Source organism: Poecilia mexicana, unplaced genomic scaffold (assembly GCF_051168715.1).
Source record: "Poecilia mexicana isolate PSO_F unplaced genomic scaffold, ASM5116871v1 scaffold_17, whole genome shotgun sequence".
In the NCBI taxonomy this organism is placed as follows: Eukaryota; Metazoa; Chordata; class Actinopteri; order Cyprinodontiformes; family Poeciliidae; genus Poecilia; species Poecilia mexicana.
The window spans coordinates 16175345-16196263 of record NW_028263386.1 but is presented as its reverse complement, the minus strand read 5'-3'; the positions used below and the strand labels follow the sequence as shown (position 1 = coordinate 16196263).

Here is a 20919-nt window from a genome sequence, read left to right as displayed (position 1 = left end):
AACACCTACGATTGATTTTATATTTGTTTATTTATCATGTCTGTTTCTTTTTTAAACTGAACTAAAGTTTTTTGTTTTTTTTATATGTTCTTATGTGGACTTGTGCAACGTAATTTAGTTCTGCTTAGTTGTGTCTTTGAGGTTGTGCTAGTAAAGTAGAGTGTTGACTCTTGCATTCCAACACCATCCCTGACTTGTCTCGTTAGACTAAAACGAATCTTAAAAGGTCTGTGCAGCAAACCAACTGTAGGAAATGAGCTGCTCCATTAAAGTGCAGCCAAACCAGTGGGTGGCATTTTGTTTTTAAACATGCAGTTTCAGTGAAGATAATAAAACCCAGTTCCCCGCTCAGCTTACCAAAAAGTGTCAGCTACTGGATTTGCATTTAAATCTGAAATATCCCTCTCTTGTAAGTTTTCCATTTTCCCATACTTGCAGTTTCCATCAGCTCCCACAAAACATTGCTGTTTCGCTCGCAACGACAAAGCAAAAAGAAGACATGACACAAACCGGGAAATGCACTTGAGCAAGTCAAATCATGTGTTTATGTTGTGGATGCCAACACTGAACGTACAACTTCAGAGGTTTTGTAAGTGAACCTAGCAAAAAAAGGAGATTTGTATTTGTCTCCACGCGTCAGCACGGTCTCGTCATCTTACAGGTGTCTGCTAAGCAGCAGATTAAACGCGATCGCAGAAACAGGTTCAGCCCTGATGGCGTAGTACAGAAGGGACTCTGTGGTTTTTGTACAAATATACACACTTCTACCCAAACACACCCAGCTGTGTAGTTCTCATCATGTGGTCAACAAGAGAGGTCAGAGAGGTTCATTGCTTAAATAGAAAAAGTCAATCCAGCTGAGATAAAGTGAATCCTGACTGTTGTTTTCTTTGTGAATTTAAGGCTCAGGTAGGAAATGTTTTCTTTCGCTGGTACATTCGGTTTTTCTTGGAGATGAAAGGCAGTGGCAACTTCAATGTCTGTTTTGAAAAAAATAAAAACCTGGCAGGGGAACTGGTGGCAACGCAAAGTTGGTGGCACAGCTGTGAAGTAAGAAAAAAAAAAAAGCGAATACTCCAGCCATAAAAAAAAAAGAAAAGGTTTCCTTGAAAAAGAAAATGACTAAAAGAAATTTTTGAACATCAATGAATGCATAAAATCTGAAATTACAGAGTGGTCGTCCAAAAGAACTGAACTCCTAAGTGTTTTATTTATGGGATTTTAGTCACTTATACAACATGGACATAAATCTGTGGTAAGACCTAAAACCACATTAAGCTCAGTTTTCTGTCAAAGTTGGGCACTGGTTGTTTCGCTCTGACACCATGTTGTACTTCTGCCGTTTTTGTTTTGCCTTTTGTTCCAAACTATTTTTAGGGTATAAACTTTATTCATGTGAATCTGTACATTCAAAGATTAAAACGCTTTTCTAAAATCAACTCAACATATTTTCTACCAGCACAAGGTCACTCAGGTCACAGTCTCTCGTATTTGATAAAAATCAACTGGTTTTGAATCGCAATCAGTGGAATTAAATGTGAGATTTGAGCGCTTATTTGATTATCTTTATGAGTCATTAGAAATATAAACTAAAACGCAATATATTGACTCAATTTTACACTGCTGAATAAACTCTTTGTTCTCCTTTAATCCAAAACTTATTTATCAAAGCTTTATTCTATGTGCTGTTTTATTATGATTTTCTGAAACTATGAAGCTCTTGACGCAATTTCAGTTTTGTGCTATACGACTAAAATGTGACATTTGACATTTTCAGGCTAAACAGCAGAGCTGGAAAACCAGACCTCTCTGCCAAAGCAAGACGGCTTATTCTTCTGCTGAGTCTTATTTGGGTTTTGTTTATTGGATTGGATAAGTGATGTTTGAGGAAACGAGACATATTAGCAATTTTAAATGTTACTTATTTAATAAACAAAGAGGGCCCTAAGGTAGAGAGAGAGGCAGAACTGCAAACATTCACAAAGTAAAGTCTGGTCACACACTGATGTGGGACACCACCCTACTCCTTAATGAATTTGTTGCAAGTAGGTGTGGTTGTGTTAGTGAATGTGTTAGTTAATGTTTAGTGCAGGCTGCCTATTCCGTCCTCTCCACTCTGAAATTCAGAAGGTAGTTTCCATTAAAACCCCACTCTGTGGGGACAAGTTGGACCAGCTGGGGGGGAGGACAGAGTTTGGTTGCTAAGTGAGAAGTAATATGATGGTCCTTGTCTCTTTCTGAAATTAGACCGTCTCCACTGATGATGAACCTCTTTTTTCCAGGATGAGAGAAGCTGCCCTACACCATCAAACTATATCCACCAAAAGATGTTTGGTATTAGCAGAAAGGACAGTTTTTTTGTTTTTTTTTATGAGCACAGCCCACATACTGAACTGGGATGGTTTGAATTGCCAAGAAATTTTTGTAGTAATGAAAAAAAGAGAGACTAATCTCAGATGTTTATTTTTTTTTGTGCAAAGCTTAATGTGATTATGGTTCCTTAGGTCCAGACAAATATCACGCCATAGCAAAGAGGCAAACTGATCCACAGCTGTCAAAGCTGCATCAGGATACAAGTGAAGGAGAGACTGATTTTATTACTTTGTGTTGCACTTTGCATCTTCAACATATACAATTTGAAATACATCAATTTAAATTATACTTTGTTAAACACTCCCTGCCACACTAAACCAAATATTTGCTCTTCTGTCATTAGCCAATGAAATATGTCTCAGTTTAATCTTCTCAAATCATTAGAGAAGTTTAATCATATTTTAGTTATAATTAACTGCATTTTGTTGACAATATCAATATTGCACTGCACATCCTTATGTCTAAATCAAGAAAAAAAAAAGTAGAGCTTATTTCTCACATTATTTGGTATGAGGTAAAAGACATCTCTCTCATACATCTTGCTTCCAGGCATGAAGAGAGACTAAGTGACTCAAGCAAGGCCACAGACACAATAGGAAATAGGGGAGAGTAAATCAGACACACTGACATCCCTGTTCTCATCTCCTTCCTAGAAGACTTAAGAAACTTCTAATCTGTAATTTAGGAAAAAAAAAAAAAACTTCACCAATGGAATGCGATAAATCTGTCGACAGAGTTTCAGATGGGGAAGACAAGAATAAGAAAAAAAAAAAAAAAGCATCAGCCGTGAGTCAGTTTCCTCCTGCGCCGGGCTAGCGAGTGTGCGTCAGGGTGGGGCATCGGTGTTAACTGATACGCGATCGAGCTGGGTGGTCCAGGCCTGACACATACACCATTTTTGTGTACAAATAAACTTAACCCCCCTCCCCCACCACACACACACACACCATTGTGGTCACCCCTCCCACTGCCCTTTTCTCCCCATCTCTGGCGCTCACAGCTGCACAGCGTGCGTGTGTAAACACCTTAACGCACGGACGCGGTGGTGTGAGTGCGCGCACACGCTCCTCCCTCTGGAACACTGTAAACCGAGTAATTGAGAGCTGCTATGAGGAGACAGAAATGATCTGACGACGGCTAGGAGTGCTGACAGGATGGCCAAGATATGCCAGTTAATGTTGGTCATTAGCTGTTCATGGTGTTAGAGGAGAGTGAAAAAACAAAAAAGACAACACACAAATCCATGCACTCAAGTCAACTTGTCTTTATTCAGACTTATTGTTAAGAAAAGAAAAAAGAAAAAAACATCAGACTATCGAGCAGCTTCCAGGCTTCTGATTGGACAGTCAGCTGGAGTCAGTTACTCTATCAGGTTTGCTGCTCTCAGGTCAACAGGTGAGGTTTCGGCTTTTCTGCGACGAAGCTAGATCTCCATCAGTTGGTCCGTTCCGACAATCACCTCATTTGTCCGTTCAGCTGAGAAGAAGATTACAAGTGAAAGGTAAAAATAAGTACATGCCGTGATGTTTACAGAGATTTATCTGGTGGGGGGGGGGGGATGAGAGAGTAAACACACCACAAATGACCACTGCGACAATATGCATTATACTCTGAGCCATTTGTGAGTCAGTCACATTTATTTTCAACTACACAGTCAGAAAACGAAAAATATTTCAAATCTCTGCTGTGCTTTAGTGAGAAAGATGTTTTGTTGGGAATATTTTTCCCAACTCTCAAAAATCCTTATTTCAACCATCGTGTAAGTTATCTTGTAATTATATATATATATATATATATATATATATATATCAATTTAAAGCAGTGCATGATATTGATTTTCAGCTACTTATTCATCTTCATTTCCTTTGTCTGCTTTGCTTTCTAAAATTACCTTTCTTACACTACTTTTTTTATTAGATTTGTCCATTCTTTTCTTTTAAACATGAGCAAACATGACAGTAGAAACATATTTACCCTCTGCTCTCTTAACACATGAGGAAAAAAAACTTCAGTTAGGTTTTGTGCCTTCTCTCATTCCTTACACCTGCAAGTTCAAACTACTGCATGAATAGATGGCACAAGATCAAGCATCTTGCAAACAAATGACTGAAACTAAGCCTTTGAAGATATTTACAGCTCAATTTTCTTGATGCAAGTTGCAGATAGCCAAAGAATCAATTAGTACGTCAATGTAAAATTTATGTCGTAGCACAATTAAAAAAACCCACAAAGGTTGGTCAACGAAATTGACAATTCAGTCAAACAAAAGAATAAATAGTAAGTAATTAGGTGGAATAAAATTAAAATGCCTAAAATAACTTTCAAATATAGAAAATAGCTCGAATAAATAAAGAAAATGAACATGCAGTTAGATTCCTTCAGATATTTGGTGGTGAGCTACTCCAAAAGTTTGGGGAACCCGTGGTGAAAGCTTGGTCACCCCTATGTTTTGGTAGCAGTCACCAATAACAGAATAATTAATATTGATGACAGATTTCTGTATTGTAATTTGCAGATTCAAACAACAAAAGGGTCAGACCTCGGCATAAAAACACAACATGAAAAACTCTGTCCAGGAGCACAAAAGCAGCAATCTTGCTCCATAACCAATTCATAATTTAGCTTTAGACCAGCATAATATGAAAACTGGCTGTGATACAAACATTGCCAAATATGATGAGTTCTACTCACAAAGCTGTTTTACTGCAGTCCTAACAAGCACGATAAATATTTGAATGAATTTATTTCGACACGATGAAATCAAGAGAAATCTTCACAGTGGATTAGAGCTAGCAAGTCCACTGCGTGCAATCCTACAACTTCCATTCAGTCCCGATATCTCAACTTTAACTGCTGCACTAAAAAAAAATGTGTGATGATCTCTTTTAACCTTCAACTTCTCCAACACGTGGAGTGCAGTCACAATTCCTCCTTGGGTCGGCGCCCTCTCTCTCCTACCTCCAGCCCCCTCCGCCACCGAGTACCAGTGCTGATCCAAAACAAATGGTGGCAGGGAGCAATGTTCCATCCACACAGACAGGTTTTAGTGTGAAGGAATCTTTTGCTCAGAATGAGCTTAGCCACTGTTGTGTGAAAGGAGAGGACAAATGGAGCATGGGACTGCAGGAGAAGGAAGGGAAGGAAAGGTGTGGAGTGACTGCAGTGTAAAAGAGGAAAAGTATATGCTGTTTGAGCCAGACAAGCCTCCAGTGGCCGATATAGTTTGTGTTTACATATTTCTCCAGCCGAAGGAGGGATGGGAAGCAGAGAAGATGCTCGGCTGTTTTACATCTACTCGAATATTGACGGTCGGGACTTTATTTTAAACAGATTTGCGCCACATTAAACTGAGGATAAAAAGACATGAAAGGGATTCTGTCTTCTTCATGGTGTTGGTAAAAATGTGCATCAAAGCACAAAGAGATGAGGTATTCAGCTTTGAAAAAGGAAAAAAAAAAAAAGAAGAAAAAGAAAAATCAACAGCCGATAAACGATTGTGAATGCAACGTATGTGTGTGTGTCTGTGTCAGGCTGTCATGGTGGTCTTTGGCTGCTAACAGCTTCAGCAGTAGGGTGGGTGTATAATGTCTTTAACAGCCTGCGGTCAGACAGCTAGATTGGCAACAAGGAGCAATCTTTTATTCAAACATTACAACAATACAGAGAAAAGGAGACGGAAGCTTTATGTGCTATTTTAACTTTTATATAAAGTTATCTAATGGAAGACCGAATCTTTAGAAACTGATACCAAAGATGACTAAAACAGGCACCAACGGATTTAAATTAATCCGTAATTTTATAAATCAATGTTTGTATGCTGACTGCAGTTTTTGAGTTCTTGGAATAAATTTCACTTTCGTATGAAGGCTTATATTCACCATAAAGCAACATAAAAAAAAAAAATCAACAAGATCAAAAGGCACTTTTAAAAGAAAAATATAGATTTTTTCCGCGACTGAACTTTCGAAGTAAATGTTGTCAAAACCATTTACACAAAAACAAAACAACAGAAAAAAAAAAAAAAAAAAAAAAAGCTGAAGTGAGATAAACTTTGTCGCAGAGCAATCGCGCCGTCTGTTTCAGAGCGCTCTCAACTGTTTCATTTCAGGGAGATTTTAGCTCAAATTCAAACTGTTGCTGCTCAGAGCCCCCTGTTGTTCACTCAATTAGGCTTCATAGTCTGGTAGCCTGTAGCTTGTTCACTCTTTCTAAAGTGTTCACGAGTTAAAAGTGTGTGTATGTGTGTGTGAGAGTGTGTGTGTGTGAGTGTGTGTATGTGGCTGCAGGCTGCTGCTGTTGAATTCCGGGTGGTCCTGTTCTGGCCGTGCTCTCTAACCTCTCCATCAATGTAACACACACACACACACACACACACACGCATATATAGAGAAACACAAACACAAACACACACACACACGCACACAGCGCTAACTCTCGGGACAAGAGGATTAAAAAAAAAAAAAAAAACTTTGACAAATCAGACTTAAAGAAAGAAGAGACTTTCCTTACTGGCTCTAATACTTGGCACCTATAAATGGATGCCACACACATACATTAACACCTTATCTGAGTCAGCCAGAGGGACGCACAGGGCGTTAGCAACCAGGCAGTATTTAGAAAAAAAAGAGTATATTGGAAGGTCAAATACATTTTAATTTTGATTTTTTACATTTACAGAAATTAACTGATCGGGATTTTCCTAGACGCTATAACAACTTTCAGTTTTCTTTGACTGACCTGCTGATTTTGATTTTCTTTTTTCCATGTGAAGGGCAATAATTAATATTAGTGAAAAAAATGCGTTACAGGCACTTTGATAGACAAGAGTTTTGAAAGCGACTAAAAATGAATGACATACAAAGCGATCCTCATTTATGCATCAAAGCATATTACATAAATAAAAAAAAACTACATGAGTATGTAGGACATCCTGTTGGTTGACACATTTATCTCCGTCAATCCACTGGCGTGAATCAAATTTTATACTGTTAGTTATTATTGGTATTTTATCAATTTTATATTCATCTTTAGTGGCTCTATTTTAGCCACTCAAATACACTTCAACTGTAGAAGCACCAATTAGTCTATCGGATTTCGGTATTGGCCAATATTCCCTTTATTAGGCTCAAATTGGTGACCAGACCAATTACAGAAAAACACTATTAATTTAACTAAATGCATCAAAACTAATAATTCTAAATCTAAGAATAATTAAAACTTGTCAACAAACACGTCTACAAATAATATACTCTTTTGTGTACACTTACAATTACAAGTTGAATGACATATATTTCAATGAATAAGTGCGACTAATCTTTTCACCAAGAAAAGCCTGATGGGCACATCTCTAATTTCCACCCACTCTTGGATCTCATGACAATTGCAACAACAAAGTGGAAAAATAATATTTTTTTTTTGGCTGTGAAAGACATGTTACAAAAAAAAATAAAAAAATCTACTTATTTTTGCAAAAATGCTATGAGGAACTCTTGGTATTCCACAACTAAAACGTTGGCTTGTTCTAATTCAATTTATCACACTCAGTGAAGAGCATCCAGTGGAAACTGCTTCATCACTATTTCATGTCACAAAAGTGCCTTTTGATGCAGGGCGTAATAATACGCTGCTAAATAAAGAATTTGAAAACAAGCCTAAAACAACACGGGGTAAGTAAGAAATGGAATAAGAAGGAACCTATTCAGAGCCTGTTTTTTTTTTTTTTTTTTTTTTTTTAAACTTTGGGTGTGTTCATGCTGTTGCGTCTCACCTTCTGGCTCAATTCGTTGTCCACTTCCAACCAAACAATATTTGAGGTCGGCTCCCCTGCCAATGATTGCATTACTGCAGATTACGCTGCCTTGGATATTGCATCTGGAAATCAAACACACACATTGTTGTTAATTGGACGGTTGCTGGATTCATACATGAATAAATTGCAGTGTTTAGAGGTGAGCGTCCGGGCACAGGAGACAGCGAACACCGACAGGTCAGAACTGCGTCAGGTAGGAAGGCAGAGAAGTGGAAACAGATGTTTAAAGGGATTTGGCGGAGAAAAAAAAAAATAGATGAAGACTTTTGGTTGTGATTGGTCACAGCTGAGTTAGTATATTCTGCAATACTCTGCCTTAATAACAAGTGTGGCGAAAAACATCTTTAAAGGTTTAAAGATTTCCTCCTGTTTCAGATATTTCCACCAGAAATTCCTACTTTTCCGGGCTTAAATTTCTAAGTTTCTAGGTTTGAAATATTTCTCCTGTTCAGTTTTTCTTATCTAAATATGTCACAGCTCTGTCAGTCAGTCACTTACAACGAAAATGGTCAAAGGGATCGTTGAAAGTTTAAGGCGCGATTATGGCAAAGCAAAGATAAAGAACATTTGCATATAAAAGCCTTTAAGTGACTCAGATTTATCTTTCAGATCACATAACAGTGAAAGCAGTTTGAAAATCAAGTGATTTTCCATACTCCATCCCCCCCCTCCATCCTTACACAGATGTGGGAAGTGATAAAAATCAAATTTCATACTTCTCCAGACTTTTCAAGATTGAACAGGAACCCCGTAAGAAGTAACTTGAGAGTTATAAAGCTAAATCCGCTTATAAATTTCGCTTACGTAGCACCTGCAAGAAGCGAGTCAATGTCCTGTTAGCGCTGAAATACTTTTCAAACTCGGCTGCATGTTCTCTGCAAACATCGGAGAGCCTTTATCCGCAGCTTTCTTTCCACAGCTGCAGGGCGAACCGAGCGGACAGACCTCAGAGTTTTTTCCCCCCTCGTCGTCAAGCACCTCCACACCTGCTATGAAAACTCTGAAATATCCAATCAACTGGGCTTAATGACATGACATTAGCATTGATGTCAGCTACTGTGACAACAACGGCGTGTGCTGTGTGAGAGCGCGCGTGTGTGTTTGCCCGTGTTAAAGATCTTGTGCTGCAGTTCCACCTGAGCGGGCCGTGCCAACCCGCCGTGCGTGCTCTCATTCAGCCAAACCATCACCATAAAATTCTTGGAGCGACGCACAGACGGTGCCTGTGTGTCCAGCGCCCGGCTAACCATAAAGGGCGTGTATGTGCAAGCGTGTGAGATACAGAAGGTGTGTGTGTGCGTGTGTGTGTGTTTCAGAGGCCATGGGAGCCAAGTGGAGAACACACGTGGGTCTCGCCCGGGCAGTGACGCACACACACTTGGCTGCCCGTACCTCACACACAGACAGGTTTGTATTGGCCCATTTTATTCAGGTGGTTAGACCAGGATGGGAACAGGAGAAATGCTTGTGTGTGCGCGTGCGTGTGTTGGGGTGTGTGTGCGCATAAGGGACTACCTAGGAGGTAGCGGTGGTAGTTGGTGATGGGAGATTACAACATTCAGAGTTTTGTAACATTACAGAGAAGGGGAGACCACCAAAGAAGCTTCGGAGCTGAAACACCACTAATTACTAACACCAGGGCTCCTCCTTGTCATGACCCCCATATCCTCCCTCCCTATTACACAAACACACACACACACACACACAAACACGTACACACATCAACCTCCACCTCCTGTGCCCCCATCCTATAAAGTTGACCCCTACTATTCCCCCCCCGCCTGCCCCACTGCCAAACACGCAGTGCTTTGTCAACAAGCTCTGGTCAACTCCAAACAAAGAAATCAGAAATGCAAGGGGTTTCAGCGACATGGCTGGGGTCTGCTAATCCCCTCATACTGGCTCTTTCTTTCCCTCTTTCTCCGTCCTTCTTATGTCCTCAAAGCAAGAAAAGAAAGAATTGCAATTTTCTTTCTTGCGTGCTACTAGCTTGCTTTCCCCCTTCGCTCCTTTCTTCCCTTCTCTCCTGTCTCTCATTCTTTTATGGCCTCGTGCGTGCACCTACACGGGCGTGATGAGGGTCGCCGCGCTGGCTGGCCGGGCTCCCTGAGAGAGCTTAAGGAGGGATGGTTGGAGACAGAAAGAGAAGGGAGATGGCGTCGGGGCCGCGGTGAAAAGAAAGGGAGGAGGAGTAAGAAATCGAGATAAAAGGAAAAGACCTTGTGAATGAGTGCATTAAAATCCGGAATAGAGGCCAAGTTGAGTTCTCCTTCCAAAAAGGTTCCTGGCTAAGAGACTGAACAGATCAATCTACATGCTAATTCTACTGTAGCTACTGTTGCTCTCTGTACGGCGGCACTTCCTTCTTGTAATTTCCAAAGCTGAGGCGACTTTTTGAGGTTTAAAAATGTGGCTTGTCACAGAGCGTCAGTCTTGCTTTGGAGTCCTTCAAATTTACATAATAAAGTTAATACTTTTTAAGAAGTTAACAATGTCTGGGGGGAAAAAAAAAAGTAGGCAGCACAAGGAAGTTATATTATCTGCGAAGGTTTAACCAAGAGAGCTGGTGGGTGGGGCTAACTCTACTCCAGTCAAACAAATCGGTTTGAAATAGACTTACGATGGAAGTTAGCCCATATTACAATCTTGTAATGAATTAGAGTTGGGTAGAAATTCATGTTCTCCAAATAAGTCGGGTCCTTCTCAACTAAATTCAATTTCAGTGAAATATATCTCACTGTCAGAACCGATGTTGCCATGGAATCTGCCCAACAAATCTAATTATATTTCATACGTTGCACATATCGCTCATATATATATATATAAATAGTTTTGGACCCCACACAGACTCCTGAGGGACCGCACAGAAAATGTACAAACAATGTGATTACTAGATGTCCTTTTACTGCCGGTTTCTTAGTAGCATTTCAAATCTAGAATCAATCTGTGATGAGAACTGCGATTAAATCTACTGTGAGCCTTGATTATGGATTTATTGACATTTTGACAGAATCATGGATGCATTTATAAACATTTAAGTTCATGTATATCCAGTTTACTTTAAATTGTGACAAAAATAAATAATAAATAATGTTTAATTTTTAAAATTTGGTCACTATGCACTTTAGCATCTGTATAATACTCAAACACACAACTTGTAGCAAAATGTGCAATGAAAGAGAAATTAGACATAATAATATATATAGTGTAACATAATTAATAAATAATTCTAAACAGGTTTAAATAGAGTTTGTACCCTCTTTCTAGTCCAAAATCCACTGCAGCTTGACTGTGATCAGGCTGTGGAACCTGGCTTCTTCAAAAAAACAGCAGCTACATAGATGGATGAAAGAACCAGTGGAAAGGAGTGTGTGTTTTCTCACCCTTCTTCTATGGTGACCGAATGCATAACAATGGAGTTGGTGACTTTGACCTTCTCTTTCACGTTGCTGGATATTCCAATAGTTGATCTTTTTATGGAAGTCTTTTCTGCTAGCTGACACCGTTCCCCGATGATGCTGTCTGACCCCACCTGCAGGAAGAGCCCAGACAGTTAATCTATTTTTAAGCACACCTAATAAAACACAACACAGACATTGATGTGAAGCACAAAATTGGACTCAAACAACTAAAATTTGGAAACAGGAGCATAACATTTACCTGACATCTGTCAGAAATGACAGCAGACGGGTGAACTGGTGGCTCCTCAAAAAGCTTTGGGGCCTAATTATAAGAAGAAAAAAAAACACCAATATGAAAAAAAACATGAAATAGCAGAAAACATCTAGAAACTGAATACCAAAGTTCAACAAGATCTAATGGTAAATAAATAAAAAAAAAGACTCTAATCAGACACTGTTAACTTGATTTGGCCTGAAATGTGACTGGAAACAAAAATGTAACCAGGTCACTGTAACAGCAACACTCTTCAGTGAGGATACTGTCACTGTCAGAAGAATACATATTTGCTATTTCAATACCAGCAAGGTGTTAAAGAAGCAGAAGAACAGTTGTATCGGAAGCTGTTTAAAATGAAAATGTATTTTCTGTGGCATGTCTAGAGTTCACTATAGTTCACCGAGGGTTCAGAGAGAGCAAGCAACAGAGACACTCGCAAGAGATAACAGAAAGGCTAAACTGAGTACAGCAAAGTTTCTCTGTTTTATACTTTTGAGCTTAAACCTCCATCTTAAAGTGAACAAGCTTGATTTGGAAATGTTGATTGTCTTTTGCAAATGTTACAGTTAAAGTAAGGATCTACATTTTCAAGGCACTAAATTATTCTCTTTCCTGGAAAATGCTGTTTTCTAAGAAAAGTATTTTCTGGGGTTACAGTTATTTAGAAATGCTAGTTAGCAGTGCTAACTGCTAATAGAAGACCCTAAAGTCAATTTGAAATGTCACCTCCCTAATTATATTGTTGTGGCTACTCTTGTGTCACAATAGCTCAATACTGCCTCAGCTCCTAATTTAAAATTTAACGTACTTCAAATTTTTAAATGCTGCTCTTATACCTTCTTAAAAAGTTCTTAAAATCGAAATCAGCGTCGGATAAAATCGGTACTGAAATGTCAAAACTTCAGAGATGGGAGAGAGACGGAAACTTTGCCACCAAGTCAGTGGTCAGTGGAATGAATCAAACATAGTAGAGCGAATTCTTTAGGAATGTGGACACCAGATGAGCAGGCCGACTCTCTGACTCACCTGCCTGTTTGCCTCTATGTAGGCAGCAAGAGTGTTAACACGGTAGCACAGACCCTGCTCCATAATGTGAACGTAGCAGCGGAGCTTTCCTCCGTGGTAGGCCTCACTCATGTCGCCGCGGTGGTCGTTCCAACAGGACCGCTCCTGGGCCAGCTGGAGCAGAGGCTCGTCCCGCGATGAGATGAGCAGCTCTAAGAGGAGCCAGGGGAAAAAATAAAACTCAACTCCTTTGGTTCATTCCCCCCCCCCCCCCCCTTTTTAAATCTGCTATGACACGGAGGCTGTTAAATGTTATTCTGATCTAATTCTGATGTGGTATTTCAGTGAAATCACCAACCATGGTTTGTAGAGCAGTCATTCTTTTTCTGGGTCTGATCCTCCAAATCTTCTTTCACCTTCTGACTGTTGGCGGTTTTGGAAAATTGTTTGCGCACCAAATACGGTACCAACTCTCCTCGGATTGATGAAATGGACCTAAGAAAGAAAAAAAAAAGTTCATTTAATATGAACTTATGAAGCAAAGCAGAGACATATTCATATCCTATGAAAGATTGGCAACCGTCGTGAGCTAAAGCAGGCGCAGGGAATGGAATAAGGGTATTTAAAGTAGTCAAAACTCTAACGCCAGCATTAAATGAAGCCACAATAACAGTGTGTGTAGATCTTTATTGTTTAATAGCAATCTCTGTGTGAAACAACAAGCATAATAAGTTCCTGTTATTACTTTTAAACCAAAATCAGGGATGAAACTCTTCTCATCCCCCCCTCATTTCTCACTTCAGATCATTTTCATCTGTTTGCTCATCTCTGGACTTCGCTTCGGTGTTCCTCTCCACCAACTCGCAACCCCAGGCCCCCGCCACCTACTTTCTTTTAAAGGGAGATTAGAATTTCCATTTGAATGACAGGAGAAAAACAACAGTTACTTTGTCTATTTCTGTCCTCGAGCAGAGGACAGAGAAAGAACACGGAGGAGGAAGGAGGAGAGTCCGAGAGGAGCGGCTGAAAAGAGAGTCCAAGAAAGAAGCCGGAGAAAGGAATGAGTCACCTAACAAGAGAGACGATATGTGGTGGTGGGCGAGGGGGCACTGGTGATGCAATGATTGATGTAAGATTTAGATCTACATCTCTTTAATTCAAAATATTAATGGAACTTGTTTGAAGGTACTGAACAGGAAATATAGTTTATCTCAGTTTAAAAATGGGGAAAAAAACTAACTTGACAATATCAGATTTCAATGAAAGGAGTTCTATGCTTTTAATACAAGCAGAGATATATGCAGATAATACGCAAGTCCAGTAAGAAGTAATCAATACTCTTCTTTAATATTTTTAGGCAGAACGAAGGTCTTAAATGTACAAGTTTGGACATGTTGAATCTATCTGTTCAAGGCATAATTAAGCAAGCTTGATGGTTTTTATAACTGTTTTATTAACATATGCCTAAATTTTCCTCTTATTTTGTAATAAAGCAGTGATAATGACAATCAAACAAAATAAAAATAAAAAAAATTGGTGAGTCCTGCTGAGTGTATATTTCACTATCTGAGGAACATTCAGTAATTTCAAATGTTTCGATTTCACCTTAAAACTACAGCTACACACTCCTCTTCTATATGCGCTAGACATGGGCTCCTTCAGTTCAAAGTTCTGCACCGGTTGCATATCTCTAAAGAAAAGCTAGCTAAGTTTTATCCCGGGACTGATCCCTTGTGTAACCGATGCAAGTCAGAAGTCGGTTGGTTCCCTTATTCACACTTTCTGGGCGTGTTCAAAGCTTCATATCTATTGGACATCTATATTCAATACATTCTCAGAAATATACAATGTTAAATTTGACCCTTCTGCTCCAGCTGCAATTTTTGGAGTCATACCTCCAAATATTTTACTTTCCAAATATAGTAGCTTTTGCTACATTGATTGCGAGACGTTTGGTACTTCTGAGGTGGAAACAGGAGGCCCCTCCTACACATGAACAGTGGCTTGCAGAGCTCCTGAGGTTTTTGCATTTAGAAAAGATGAGATGTACATTGGCAGGTTCAACTGCTAAATTTGTCAAGGCATGGCAGCCATTTTTACAATACATGGAAACATTCAAGATGAGTACTCCGTTGTAACTAAACTACTGCTACTTTTAGTTAGCTGTAAAGTGAACAGATTCTTGCGTTTTCATTTGTCTTTAATTTCTTTGTGTTTGTGCGTGTATTTTTAAGCTTTTATTTTGTGTATGATTTTTTTTGTATGCTTCATGTAAGGGTTTTATATGTTAAAGTGGACAGCGCTGTATGAAACTTAAATGCTGTAAAGAATATGCTGTGAAAATTGACAAATAAAGTAAAAAAAAACAAAAAAAAAACAACAGCTACAGCCTAGGAACTTGGACAGAGTTACATTTGTCAACATGACACTAATTCCAAAAAACAGCAGATTAGAGATTAGATTGGACTGGATTAGAGAAAATCCACAATAAATTCATAAATTATGCACATAATTCTTGTTTTCAACTCAATGAAGTTAAATGCGCCATCTTTGTTCTACCCTTATACATTTTGTTGAAATGTGCCATTAAAAGCCAAACATTAACATGTCATTCTTTAATATGATGTAAACTTTTGACCTGTACTCTTAAGAGCTGAACATTTGTCTCTACTGTAAGACACGAAAGCAGGACCACAATTATTGGGTTTTATCTGCGCATCACTTTAATACGCGGGACATTTTTCTTCGTGGACCACCATTTTCCACAAACCACCTAAATTTACGACATGTTGATATCGGGTAGATCCTCCATCTGGTGAGTATAAACTCCAGGCTGCAACAGAAGGCCAGTGTCGCACTGCTTTGCTCCGGAGGCTAAAGGCCTAACAGCCTGTCTCAGTGGCACATAGTAAAACAAATTAACACCTAGCTAGAATACCCCGCTCGCAGACGCTTTCAAAGCCTTCCAAGGCGTGGAACCGCGTTTAACAGTTGAAACAGATTAGGAAGTGATTGAGGGTTCAAGCTGATGTGAACGTGTGAGTATATATGCATGTACCTTATGTCTACATGAGCACATGCGTGTCGGTAAACGACCTCTGCATGGGGGGGAACACAGGGTGAGAAAGTTTTCCTTCATCTTTGAAAGTCGACACAAGTACAATACTTACTTGTTTTCCGTGAGAAAGTCAACAACTGCTTTTTTCAGACAGTAGAGGTGAGCGTCCACCAGGCCCGTTTTGATGTGCATTCTGGGATGTCTGAAAACAAAAATCAATTAAGTTATTTCCAAAAGGTAATTTTTCAGCTTTATAAGGTTTGTCAACACAATAACAAAAAAAACAAAAAAACAACAGAACTTTGAAATGAATACATTTAAGTTAAAATGCTTCGTGACAAAAATAATGAATTAAATTATATGTTATGCATTTCCTATTTAAATGACAACTGTACAGAAACAAACTGAATAATTTAAAGTTAGCTAAATATGCCATTATTGTTATTTATTTAACCAGTCAATGTCTCATTAAGACTAAACAAACTCTGTTCCAAGGGGGACATGGATAATTTAGGAAGCATTACATAAAACTGACAATGTTACACGATTAAAATATTTGAAAAATAATGACACTAAAATACACTAAGCATAAGTGAAAATAATAATATGATGGTATCACGATTTCATTACTACTTAAAAATAATAAAATACTTGGTGAAATAATTACATTTTTATTCCAAATGATAAATTCCAAATCAGTTTAATTACATATTTCTGTTTCTATTTTCATTCTGTTATTGAGACACTGAGCAAATTAAATACGGCTTTTGCTCTTGCTGGTTTGTGCTGTGCTACTTCTGGACCTCCGCGGTGCGACCTGGACGACGCTTTATTTTTGTTTTATTCATGAGGTTCTCTCTTCATTCAGATAGGAGTTGCTTACAGAAAACCAGAAACAGTCATTTTACCGACATAAACGTCACAGACGGAGGACATCTGCATACTATACAATGTCAGCTACAACTGATGTGGATTCACAAAGCTGGTGCCATGAGACAGCTGCCAGTCAGACAGGTTTATATTGACTGAGGCGCCTCTCACACACACAGACACCCTACTGTGCATTTGCTCATTCACACATTTCTTCCCCACGCGGAGACAGTGTGGCTCTAGTTAAAATGTGGCATTTATAAAGCGAGAGGCAAAGAAAACCACACCATCCTCCAGGTTTCAGGAGACAAATCCATCTTCACTCGTTCGCCCTCTCTTGATTTCCTGTACTCCTCCTCCTGATCTTCTCAGTCATTATGTAATGATGGTGAGGGGAGTGTTGTTACTGAAAGAACCGACCGGCCTTTGCATGTTTATTATGCCCCTTCGCCACTGAGGAAACATATCCATGTAACTGCTGGGGATTTTTCAAAGCATGCTGTATTGATTTAGACTTTCGTAAAAATCAAAACAAAGCCTGGGACTTATCACAGAACAACAACATGGCTTTGGCAAAAATCAAAAGCAGACACGATGCTTGCTGTTCACAGTTTTCGTTTAATCCGTTTTATTTTTCACATTAAATGAAGCAGGGGATAACGGTGGATTAAAAACCATCGACTTGGTCAATATGCCACAAAGCGGGATTGGCATTTCGATAAAAAGGCTCACCAAACATCTCACATAATGCAGTGGCCTTCTCTATCTTCACCATAAAACTGTGCTAGTTTGGGTTTAGGTTTGCTGAGTTATACTTCTGTGTGGACGGAGCAATCTTGACTTGGAGTCACGTCAACTAAACTGTTCCAATCGAACATGTATTGCGATCACTTATGTCTCTGTACACGTGCCTATCGTAAAACATTTTGCAAAATAAGTGCAAAATAAAACATCTTATGCCTTTCTACAATTTGAAAAGCTCCCTTCTAATGATAATGCATTTTTTATTTAAAAGGAGCAAAGCCCTAAATGGTTCGTTTTGTTGTAGCGACTGCCGACCTCTGGGACAGATTGATGCACAGATGGACGAACAGATGGACTGATGGGTGGAAGGATGAACGGACCGGTGCAAAGACAGAGACACACAAATGAATATATGTTTGCAAGCATGGACTTGCAAATGGACTGATGGATGAACAGATGGATGAGTGATGGATGGATTTTTTTTTTTTTTAACAGTCCATCTCTACCATCCACATTCTCCTCGATCCAACAGACTTTTGTAAAATTCACCAGCTTTTGTCTGACTACGGCAGCTTAGGAATATTGCTGCTTGGTCACATATTTCACAACCAGATGCAGAAAGCCATAAGTCAAATCTAATATACATGTGTCTGAGTAAAAGGTATTTTGAAAAGCATAAAAACATATGCCGGTGCACGCACTGTGCTCTGCTCTGCGGGAGTTTATTCGCGGGTATTTATTCGCAAAGCATTTCCCAGGTGTTCATTTCGGTGAGCGGAGATTGAGCATAAAGTTAAATTTATGGGAATACCCAGCGTGTGACAACACAGTTTGGCACCTGCAGGCAAGATACTTGGACTGGGCCAAATGGGAGAGCATCTAAATGTGTTTTAGATGCTCTCCAAAACACATTTGCACTGACTGGTGGCTCAAAAAGCCAAGAGGACACTGCAAAAATAACGTGAAATATTTGAAAAGATCTGTTTAAAAATATGGTAAACTAGGGACAAAAATATTCACAGTTTAGGAAGTAAGAGTAGAAATAATATACTGGTAACACTTCCCATTACCAAACTGTTAAAATAATATCAAATGGCTGTATATGCATTCGATGAGTGAAATTAAATATTGGAGATCTTTTGACATTAATATAATTTGGCACTATACAAATAAAAACTGATTTGTTTTGATTGATAAACTAATATTTAAGCAAACAACAATTATCTTGAAGGTACACTACTCTAGAGTGTAGAGAGCCACATAAATAGTTATGATGAGGCACATTTGGTCTCTGCGTCTTGAGTTTGACACATGCTTTAAAGAATAAATTAAAATATGAATAAATACTGATTCTGAGAAGCTTTGTTATGAAATGCATTGACATTTATTATTTTGTGGAAAATATATTCAAGATTTATTTTTTCAAGTGAATCCTCCATATTAATAAGCAGTTTTGAAGTCATTAAGAAAGAAAAAAGAGAAACGATTGGATTTCCCTCCCCAAAAATTGAACAATCATCTTTGTTTAATAAAGTTTCAGTGCACTGTGAATGTTGCAGAGTTCTGTCAACAGCAGCAGGAATTTAGAGTGCTTGGAGGCAAGGATGACGCAACCCTTCCCCTCGGATTAATGGCTAACTCCTAAACGCGAGAGAAGAGTCACAGCTCTCTTGCTCTCAAACAAAGCAAACATAACGTCTTAATTAATTACAACTGAAACCACACGGTGAACAATGGCTAAGATGCAGCAGCGAGGCTGTGGAATACCTCCATTGGTCTGGTTTTGAAAGTACAATCAACATGCGAATGAGGAGCATTTACCATTGTCTCCAAAAAATGCCATGCCAGCCAAAATATTGCCGTCATTTCAGGAAAATGCAGATTCTGTTAATTGTGACTAAGAGAAAAACTCCACCAAATGACACGGTTCCCCCAAATCATCACAGACCGTGGAAATGTCCCGCTCAACCACAAGATACTTGGAATTCTGTTTCTCTCCGCTCTTCCTCCAGACTCTGGGATCTCTCTTTTTAAATGAAAAGCAACACTGACTTTCATTTAAAAGTCCAGTTCTTTGTTCTCATTAGCTCATGTAAAGCACTTCTCACCTTGTGTCTGGTTTAGAAGTGGTTTAACACAAGAAATGAGAAAGTTGCAACTCATATTCTGGATCCATCGGTTTGTGGTCGCCCTTCAAGCTCCGACTCCCAGTTAAAAGTCCACATCTTATGGACCTCCCCAAAACTGTTGAGTGGGCCCGAGGGTTTCACTGTTTGTTTTGAAACCGTTGCTGACACGCTCGTTCTTCCACTGAACCTTCCAGGAATACAGTACTTTAGCAATGACCTTTTGTGGCTTTGTTGGTTAAAAAGTGCTATATTATGTCGGGTTTTTATAGACTAGAATAAGAAAATCACCTCAAACTAAACCTTTCTAGCACCTAAGGACCTCGCATTACAATGTTTGTGAGACATGACTCAACCCTGGAGAAATAAAATTTGCTATTACACAGAAAGACAAATTTAAACAGATGGTAGGCTTTCTGTAGCCAGAGGCCTACCATTCTCAGGTTAATAAGGACATTCAACTTCACTAAAGGAAACTTTAAATTACTGATCACAATCCTTGGAAGCAGAGCATAAAAACATGAGCGATGACTCAATTCTTTTAAACAGCACTATTTGTAAAAGGATATTATACTGTAAACTTTAATCTATCCTGATATTACTCATGTCTCAAAGTACTAAAACAGTTCTGACATAGCTGTTAGTTTTTATCCCATTATGAATATGAGAGCTTTGCATTACTCTGTCAATCGCTCAAAGTTTGAACAAACTATAAGAGAACTGAGTGCAGTTCAAGATCTTCTGTTTATCTCTTGCAATTTTTAAATGAGATTTTTTCCCTGCTCTCTCTCTGTCTCTGTCGCTCTTCTTTTTGACCTATTATGGCCATAAAGAGGAAGCCGTGCGATCTAACGAACCGCCGTTTGTGCTAATTGTACTAATCTCTTTTTATGGGAAGGTATCATAACTTCAGTTCATCACATCTATAAAATGGAAAAAAATAACAGGCTATAAAAAAAACTAAGGAAACCCTTAATCTTCTTAAGCCTTGTAAAAAAGTACATTTTACAACTTGTCTCACAACATAAAAATAAAAAAAACAGCAATCTAAAAAAAAAATATTAACAATTTGGTCGATGCTCAAATTTCTACTATCTCAACTTTGTAAAACACTGCGTTATTACACTCAATGGTAAACATAGGCGTATACCTGCAAATAAAATTTAATACAAATAATTTTTGTGACATCCGTTTTTGGATGTAAACTTTTTGTGTTAGATTTGACCCCAAACTGAAACTAAACTATGATTCAAATC

The 20919-nt window shown here is 38.7% G+C and overlaps 1 protein-coding gene across 1 annotated transcript in view; it reads right to left on the bottom strand.

Annotated features, from left to right (window-relative positions):
- Positions 1-3617: 3617 nt before the first annotated feature.
- eif2b3 (eukaryotic translation initiation factor 2B, subunit 3 gamma) overlaps positions 3618-20919 on the bottom strand; it is a 34826-nt gene continuing 17524 nt past the window's right edge. Inside the window, exons 6-12 of the mRNA XM_015000141.2 lie at positions 16036-16125; positions 13224-13360; positions 12887-13077; positions 11843-11905; positions 11566-11714; positions 8141-8244; positions 3618-3849 (exon numbers count right to left, since the gene is read on the bottom strand). Of these exons, the coding sequence (XP_014855627.1) occupies positions 3797-3849; positions 8141-8244; positions 11566-11714; positions 11843-11905; positions 12887-13077; positions 13224-13360; positions 16036-16125 (787 nt within the window). The 3' untranslated portion in view covers positions 3618-3796. The remainder of the gene's footprint in view (positions 3850-8140; positions 8245-11565; positions 11715-11842; positions 11906-12886; positions 13078-13223; positions 13361-16035; positions 16126-20919) is intronic.